At 35.3% G+C, this 9,620-nt stretch overlaps 1 protein-coding gene across 1 annotated transcript; it reads right to left on the bottom strand.

Annotated features, from left to right (window-relative positions):
- Nucleotides 1-2,043: 2,043 nt before the first annotated feature.
- LOC136846849 (uncharacterized) lies at nt 2,044-2,934 on the bottom strand. The gene has a single exon (XM_067118118.1). It carries the CDS (start codon nt 2,932-2,934, stop codon nt 2,044-2,046), a length of 891 nt encoding a protein of 296 aa, XP_066974219.1.
- Between the last annotated feature and the right edge of the window lie 6,686 nt (nt 2,935-9,620).

Here is a 9,620-nt window from a genome sequence, read left to right as displayed (position 1 = left end):
GCAAGGCCACAACTCTACCGACTCGCCTAAGGAAGAGCTGTCTTGCTCGAGAAGGTCAGGCGAGGATTATTATTATTATTATTATTATTATTATTATTATTATATTGCATTCTATTTGGTTATGATAGTAATGTTATAATTATCATTATTATAATTATACTTGTTATTAGTAGTAATTTTTTGTTTATGTAATTATTTTAATGACGTATTATAATATATATATATATATATATATATATATATATATATATATATATATATATATATATATATATATATATATATATATATATATATATATATATATATATATATATATATATATATATATATATATATATATATAGTATATATATATATATATATATATATATATATATATATATATATATATATATATATATACATATATATATATATATATGTACACTGTGAATTTGTCATGTTAACCTTTTGCTGTTTTTGTTTTCAATGTGTACTGCTGTAATGATGCTGAATTTCTCAGAGAGAGAGAGAGAGAGAGAGAGAGAGAGAGAGAGAGAGAGAGAGAGAGAGAGAGAGCAGCCAACATCCCCGCTAGTTCTTATGAAAGTTCTGATGAGTCATAACATCTCCCAAAGTAAAGTAAGCATTCAATATGTCCACTAATTCCCTCCGAAGTCTCCTCTCAAGGGGAAGAACATTGCTCACACGGAAAGGAGGAGGAGGAGGAAGAGGATTCCACTCAGGGTCTGGGTGTCTGTGGCGTAGGATGGCTCCTTAATCAAAATAAGGACATTAATTGTCATCCTTCTCATTTTAGTTGTCATGGAAAGTAGGCTAAGTTCAGAATAGGTTGTCTGGTTGAGCTGGATTAGGCCTAGTCGATGTTGCTTTTAATTCCAGCTTTTAGAGAACAGAGATTAGAAATCTCTCTCTGATAAGAATGGCAAAAAGAATGACGCTGGAAAATGTATTTTCGACATTTTGTAATTTTTCTGAATTATGGAATGAGAGTGACACCTTTATTTGGGAAGGACGGAATATTGGAAGTGTAATTATTCTCTTCTGCCACCTGTTATGATTAGGAGTAGAGAGAGAGAGAGAGAGAGAGAGAGAGAGAGAGAGAGAGAGAGAGAGAGAGAGAGAGAGAGAGGTAGGAATAAAGAGAGAGAGAGAGAGTGAGGTAGGAATAAAGAGAGAGAGAGAGAGAGTGAGGTAGGAATAAAGAGAGAGAGAGAGAGTGAGGTAGGAATAAAAGAGAGAGAGAGAGAGAGAGGATTCAGAATGGAGTGAGAGTGAGTTGGGAAGAGAGAGAGAGAGAGAGAGAGAGAGAGAGAGTGAGAGAGAGGATTCAGAATGGAGTGAGAGTGAGTTGGGAATAGAGAGAGAGAGAGGTAGGAATAAAGAGAGAGAGTGAGAGAGAGAGAGTGGGTGAGGTAGGAATGAAAGAGAGATAGTGAGAAAGAGAGAAAGAGGTGGGGATAAAAGGAGAGAGAGAGAGAGAGAGAGAGAGAGAGAGAGAGAGAGAGAGAGAGAGAGAGAGAGAGAGAGAGAGAGAGAGAGAGAGAGAGAGAGAAAGGATTCAGAATGCAGTGAGAGGTAGGAATGAGGGAGAGAGAGAGAGAGAGAGGGGGTGGGAATAAAGAGAGAGAGAGAGAGGATTCAGAATGGAGTGAGAGGTAGGAATGAGAGAGAGAGTTGGGAATGAGAGAGAGAGGGATAGGGGAAAAAAGTATATCTTCGTTTAACCAGACCACTGAGTTGATTAACAGCTCTCCTAGAGAGGGCTGGCCCGAAGGATTAGACTTATTTTACGTGGCTAAGAACCAGTTGGTTACTTAGCAACGGGACCTACAGCTTATTATGGAATCCGAACCACATTATAGCGAGAAATGAATTTCTGTCACCAGAAATAAATTCCTCTTACTCTTCATCGGCCGGCCAGGGGAATTGAACTCCGGCCCATCGAGTGACAGAGAGAGATAGGATTGAGAGAGAGAGAGAGAGAGAGAAATAAGGACTATTTTTTTATTGTCTTTTATTCGAAAACCGAGAATAATTTTAATAGTGATTTGCAACGAAACCTCTTAGTGTGACTACATCTACATTGATAGTGTGACAACATGCCACTCTGTGGTCTGACAACAGGAAACTTCTTGGTGTGACAACATGACACTTTGTGGTCTGGCAACAGGAAACTTCTTGGTTTGACAACATGAGACTTTGTGGTCTGGCAACAGGAAACTTCTTGGTGTGACAACATGACACTTTGTGGTCTAGCAACAGGAAACTTCTTGGTGTGACAACATCGACATTGATAGTGTGACAGCATGCCACTTTGTGGTCGGACAACAGGAAACTTCTTGGTGTGACAGCGTCGACGTTGATAGTGTGACAACATGACACTTTGTGGTCTGACAACAGGGAACTTCTTAGTATGACAATATCGACATTGATAGTGTTACAGCATGCCACTTTGTGGTCGGACAACAGGAAACTTCTTGGTGTGACAGCATCGACGTTGATAGTGTGACAACATGACACTTTGTGGTCTGACAACATGAAACTCCTTGGTGTGACAACATCGACATTGATAGTGTGACAACATGCCACTTTGTTGTCAGACAACAGGAAACTTCTTGGTGTGACAACATCGACATTGATAGTGTAACAACATCCCACTTTGTTGTCTGACAACGAGAAACTTCTTGGTGTGACAACATTGACATTGATAGTCTGACAACATGACACTTTGTGTTCTGACAACAGGAAACTTCTTGGCGTGACAACATCGACATTGATAGTATGACAACAAGCCACTTTGTGGTCTGACAACAGGAAACTTCTTGGTGTGACAACATCGACATTGATAGCATGAGACAGCATGCCACTTTGTGTGACAACAGGAAACTTCTTGGTGTGGTAACATCGACATTGATAGTGTGACAACATGACACTTTGTGGTCTGACAACAGGAAACTTCTTGGTGTGACAACATCAGCCTTGATAGTGTGACAACATGCCACTTTGTGGTCTGACAACAGGAAAATTCTTGGTGTGACAGCATGGGCCTTGATAGTGTGACAATATGACACTTTGCGGTCTGACAGCAGGAAACTCCTTAGTGTGACAACATGGGCCTTGATAGTGTGACAACATTACACTTTGTGGTCTGACAACAGGAGACTTCTTGGCGTGATAACATGGGCCTTGATAGTCTGACAATATGACACTTTGTGGTCTGACAACAGGAAACTTCTTGGTGTGACAACATCAACATTGATAGTGTGACATGACACTTTGTGGTCTGGCAACAGGAAACTTCTTGGTGTGACAACATGGGCCTTGAGAGTGTGACAACACGACACTTTGTGGCCTGACAACAGGAAACTTCTTGTTGTGACAACATGGGCCTTGATAGTCTGACAACATACCACTTTGTGGTCTGACGACAGGAAACTTCTTAGTGTAACAACGTGGGCCTTGGTAGTGTGACAACATACCACTTTGTGGTCTGACAACAGGAGACTTCTTGGTGTGACAACATGGGACTTGTTAGTCTGACAACCTGACACTTTGTGGTCTGACACCCTGAAACTTGCCTTGTTAGTCTGACAACATGCCAATTTGTAACCTGACAACATGAAACTTCTTGGTGTGACATGGGCCTTGATAATCTAGCAACATGACACTTTGTTACGTGACAACATGAAACTTCTTGGTGTCAACATGGACTTTGATAGTCTGACAACATGGACTGTGATAGCCTGACAACATGACACTTTTTGGTCTGACAACAGGAAACTTCTTGGTGTGGCAACATTGGCCTTGATAATCTGACAACATGATACTTTGTGGTCTGACAACATGAAACTTCTTGGTATGATAGTCTGACAACATGACACTTTGTGACTATGAACTTCTTGGTGTGACAACATGGGTCTTGATAGTATGACATGACACTTTGTGGTCTGACAACAGGAAACTTCTTGGTGTGGCAACATGGGCCTTGATAGTGTGACAGCATGAGAATTTGTGGTCTGACGACATGAAACTTCTTGGTGTGACAACATCGACATTGATAGTCTGACATGACACTTTATGTGAAAATATGAAACGTCAAACGTCTTAGTGTGACAACATGTGCCTTGATAGTCTGACAATGACATTTTGTGGTCTGACACCATGAAACTTCTTGGTGTGACAACATGGGTCTTGATAGTCTGACAACCTGACAGTTTGTGGTCTGACAACATGAAACTTCTTGGTGTGACAACAATGGCCTTGATAGTCTCACAACATGACACTGGTCTGACATGAAACTTGCCTTGTTAGTCTGACAACATGACTCTTTGTTACCTTACAATATGAAAATGGGTCCTGTTGGTCTGATAACATGGCACTTTGTGGTCTGACAACATGAAACTTCTTGGTGTGACAACATGGGTCTTGATAGTCTGGCAACATGACAATTTGTGGTCTGACAACATGAAACTTCTTAGTGTAACAACATGGGCCTAGATAATCTGACAACATGACACTTTGTTACCAAATAAAGCTTCTTAGTGTGACAACACCGGCCATGATAGTATGGCATCGTGACAATGTGGTCTGGCAGCAGAAAACTAATTGGTGTGACAACGTGGGCCTTGATAGTCTGACAACATGACACTGGTCTGACAACATGAAACTTCTTAGTGACAACATCGGCTTTGTTAGTCTGACAACATGATACTTTGTGTTCTGACAGCACGAAACTTATTAGCTTGACAACATAGGCTTTGTTACTCTGATGACATGACGCTTTGTTGTCTGACAACATGAAACTTCTTAGTGTAGCAACATTCAGTAGATATCTTGAGATCTATTTGATTTTACTCTTTCCTTCTCTGTCTGTCTCTCATTCACTTTTCCAGCCCAACAACATCCTCTCTCTCTCTCTCTCTCTCTCTCTCTCTCTCTCTCTCTCTCTCTCTCTCTCTCTCTCTCTCTCATTATCAGTTCAGTGTTTGTTTTCACGGACACGCACGCAAGGAATGGCTCAACAGAAACTGGGTGTGAAAATGAATGAAAAGGAACGGAATCATTCACAAAAAAGTCTACTAAATATGTCTCGTTCCAGCCAACCTAACCAAATGATAAGCAGTTGCAAAGATAAATAAATAAATAAATTAATTAATTAATTAGTTAATTAATTAATGAATCAATTATTATATTAGTTCTGAAACAGATTTAGAACACAGTGATGTATTTTCACTTTGTAAGTCTACCATCTGGTAGACTTACAAAGTGAAAATACATCACTGTGTTCTAAATCTGTTTCAGAACTAATATAATAATTGATTCATTAATTAATTAACTAATTAATTAATTTATTTATTTATTTATTTATCTTTGCAACTGCTTATCATTTGGTTAGGTTGGCTGAACGAGACATATTTAGTAGACTTTTTGTGAATGATTCCGTTCCTTTTCATTCATTTTCACACCCAGTTTCTGTTGAGCCATTCTTGCGTGCGTGTCCGTGAAAACAAACACTGAACTGATAATGAGAGAGAGAGAGAGAGAGAGAGAGAGAGAGAGAGAGAGAGAAGATGTTGTTGGGCTGGAAAAGTGAATGAGAGACAGACAGAGAAGGAAAGAGTAAAATCAAATAGATCTCAAATAGATCTCAAGATATCTACTGAAGGTATGTATGTATATGTATATATATATATATATATATATATATATATATATATATATATATATATATATATATATTATATATATATATTATATTATATTATTTATATATATATATATATATATATATATATATATATATATATATATATATATATATATATATATATATATATATATATTATATAGGCTATATATATATATTATATATATATATATATATATATATAATATATATATATATATATATATATTATATATATATATATATATATATATATATATATATATATATATATATATATATATATATATATATATATATATATATATACTGGTATGTATGTATATTTTCAGTTATGCAACCTTCAGTAGTTATCTTGAGGTTTATTGGATTTTACTCTTTTCTTCTGTTTGTCTATCTCATTCTCTTTTCCCTCTCTCTCTCTCTCTCTCTCTCTCTCTCTCTCTCTCTCTCTCTCTCTCTCTCTCTCTTCATATATTATCAGAACAATAATTGTTTTTCTGGACACCCATGTAAGGAATGGCTCAACAGAAATTAAGTGCGAAAATGAATGAAAAGAAGTGAAATTATTGACGTAATTATCGATGCAAACACAGGTAATATCATGCAAAATGGTTATGTCTGCCCTTTTTTTTTTAATATCGAATCATAAATCCCAGGAACTTGCGTCATAGATCTTTGCACTTTTTTGTTAAAGTTGCAGAGTCTGAAGTCGTGGGCTGTTAACAGCCGGCAGGGCCGTCTAGTGACGGAATTTTGCAAGTTTCGGCTTTGAGTTTAGTCAAGTACCTAATTTGATCGTGGGTGTCTTAGCGGGACATCAGAAGTTAGCACCTGTTAAAAGATCCCTCAAAGGCTGATTTAAAAAGTTGATGAAAAATATATATTATATATATATATATATATATATATATATATATATATATATATATATATATATATATATATATATATATATATTACGAACGCCCATTCAGGTGACTGTCTATTTTGAATGATTGCAAATGACAGATTTATCTTTATCATAAACCTTCTCCATACCATATTAAGTTGCAGTTGTTCTCATTTGCTTGAAGGTTAACCAAGAAACATGAGGAGTCTGTTGGCACCTGGCTGTCCAACCACCCAAACTCCTTGTTTTAACTTACCTTGAGCTCTGAAAGGCTGAAAGGGCCCCAGTGCTCGGCTTCATAGCCTAATTTCCATAGACCAGATCTGGCAAGATCCTTCTCTCCTGCTGCCAAGTTCAGAGGAATCTTCCATGACTGAATAACTTGAGTTGCTTCTTTCGAATGAACATTTTTATCTACTTATTTGTTTATTTGTTAATTTATTTTTTTCCTTTTAATGAGTGAGATCTCTTCTTTCTGTATTTTCTATTACCTCCTGTTGCTTCTTGCTAATGATCACTATGTTCTTTGTAAGCTTGAATTTCAAGTCATTGGCCCCTTTTGTAGGCTTCTTGTATATGAATAGGGTTCATCTTCTGTGTAATAAAAATAATATTACTGAATTCCCGTGACTAGTAACTCTCCCACGTTTCAGACGACAGACGCACTTAAATGAATCTCTCTCTCAAAAACAAAAAAAGAGCTGCATTAAATTTAACGGTACCTGGACATCAAAAATCATTTGACTCTTCAAAGAGAAGCGGGTCACCAGAAATGCTCCCTAACTCACACGGTCCCAACTTTCGTTTGGTGTCGGATTTCATGTGGAGGGAGTTTGCCATTTGCGTGTCGAGAGATGTCTCGCTGCTTTCTCTCTGCAATGGGAGACGGGAAGGAGAACTCTGGGAGATGATGTGTCTATATTATTTTACATGCATTGTTTACTGATTTTTAATTTTTGATTATTTATTTATTCGTGTCTTTGTATATTTCCAGCATTATCTTCTCTCCAGTCGCTTTGTCTTGACCAATTCAGGGTCTAATTAAATAGTCCATATTGTCCCTTTCCGAATGTGAATTATTAAATTTGTCAAGAATAAATAATTACCTTTAAAATTATTTGATTAAATTTAATTATATATATTACACTGTGCTATATACTGTATATATTATATATATATATATATATATATATATATATATATATATATATATATATATATATATATATATATATATATATATATATATATATATATATTTATATATATATAATATATATATATATATATATATATATATATATATATATATATATATATATATATATATATATATATATATATTATAGACTATTTAATTAGACCCTGAATTGGTCAAGACAAAGCGACTGGAGAGAGATAATGCTGGAAATATACAAAGAAATGAATAAATAAATAATTAAAAATTGAAAAGCAGTAAACAAATGCATGCAAAATAATTTGAAGACATCATCTCCCAGAGTTCTCCTTCCCGTCTCCCATTGCAGAGAGAAAGCAGCGAGACATCTCTCCTCTGGACTCAGACTCTCTCTGCGATTTTATTTATGTGGTTTTCGTTGGTGAAATATATTGCTTGGTTCACCGTGAATATTCTGTGATTTTTTTATATGTTAAGTAATTTCAATTTTATTTTAATGCATAGCGTAATTTTATTACATTCATATATATATTATATATATATATATATATATATATAATATATATATATATATATATATATATATATATATATATATATATATATATATATATATATATAAGTATATATACATATGTATGTATTTGTGTATATATGTATAAATGTTAACAGCTTTTATAAAGATATCTAATTATATTTCAGTTCGTGTATCTTATTCCTGGTAAACGGACACTGTCCTGCCTTATCAGCTCACCTCTTACATACACAAGAAAAGAAAACTCCGCTTCTATACTTATTTGCACATCAGCATCGAAACGACAAAGTTATTTCCCCTGAGAGAACCAAAAACAAAAGAAAGTTTGCAGAACTGAATCATTCCCCCAGGGCAGTCAGAGTCTCGGCCATCAATCAAAGGGATAACAGGTCATTTGAATATCAGTCTGGAAGACTGAACGATATTTACTGAGCCTACTCAGCTGTTTCGGAGGAAGAAGTCCTTATCAGAGTGACTAAGCTTTCAAAGGAAATAAAGACTGGAGGGAAATAAATCTTAAAGGAATAAGAGATAGGCTGAAAATGTCTTGTCGAAGTTAGTAGGAGATTAGGTCAAATTAACCTTACGAATTTCCATAAGCAGTGATGAGACAGAGTTTGTTTAGTTAGAAAAAAAAAACATTTAAAAAGGAAGTGAAATGGTAATTCTGGATTCCTTAAAACTGATCGATATCTGAACCATAATCTGAGAACTCTCTCTCTCTCTCTCTCTCTCTCTCTCTCTCTCTCTCTCTCTCTCTCTCTCTCTCTCTCTCTCTCTCTGTTGCTTTGCTCAGGAATATGGAGATGACTTAATTCTTCTCACATTCTGGGATGTGTGTCTCTGAGAGAGAGAGAGAGAGAGAGAGAGAGAGAGAGAGAGAGAGAGAGAGAGAGAGAGAGAAGACAAAAATTGGAATGTAGATACAATGACGAACGATTATAACAATAATCTAACTCTATTACATTATTTATTATTAGTTTTTATTATTTATAATATGATTAATAATCTTGTTCTTTTTCCTTTTGCATTTTCAGGTGAGTGTTAATACAATATCATTTTCGTATTGAAGAGAAGCAAACTTTCTTAAAGGTACTTCATTTCTCGTATTAGTTTGTTTTGTCGGTAGTTTATTTTCAATAGTTTTGTTCACTGTTTATTGTCCTTTATTCTTTAACTTCTCACAATTATCTCAGGATTTCCTTATGTTGTGGTTTTGTTTCCTGTTGTTGATTGCTTGTGTATTTTTATTTTCAATGTTGTCATTTTTATCATTACTGTTATCAACATTATTATTATTATCATTATAATTATGAAATATCGT

Source organism: Macrobrachium rosenbergii, chromosome 15, assembly GCF_040412425.1.
Source record: "Macrobrachium rosenbergii isolate ZJJX-2024 chromosome 15, ASM4041242v1, whole genome shotgun sequence".
Lineage (NCBI taxonomy): Eukaryota > Metazoa > Arthropoda > Malacostraca > Decapoda > Palaemonidae > Macrobrachium > Macrobrachium rosenbergii.
Note: the sequence above shows the minus strand (reverse complement) of the source record. Positions and strands in the feature narration are given on the sequence as shown.

Bases quoted from the DNA above. Each gene is read 5' to 3' on its own strand.
- LOC136846849 (XM_067118118.1), bottom strand. From the start codon at position 2,934: ATGTTGTCACACTATCAATGTCGATGTTACCACACCAAGAAGTTTCCT.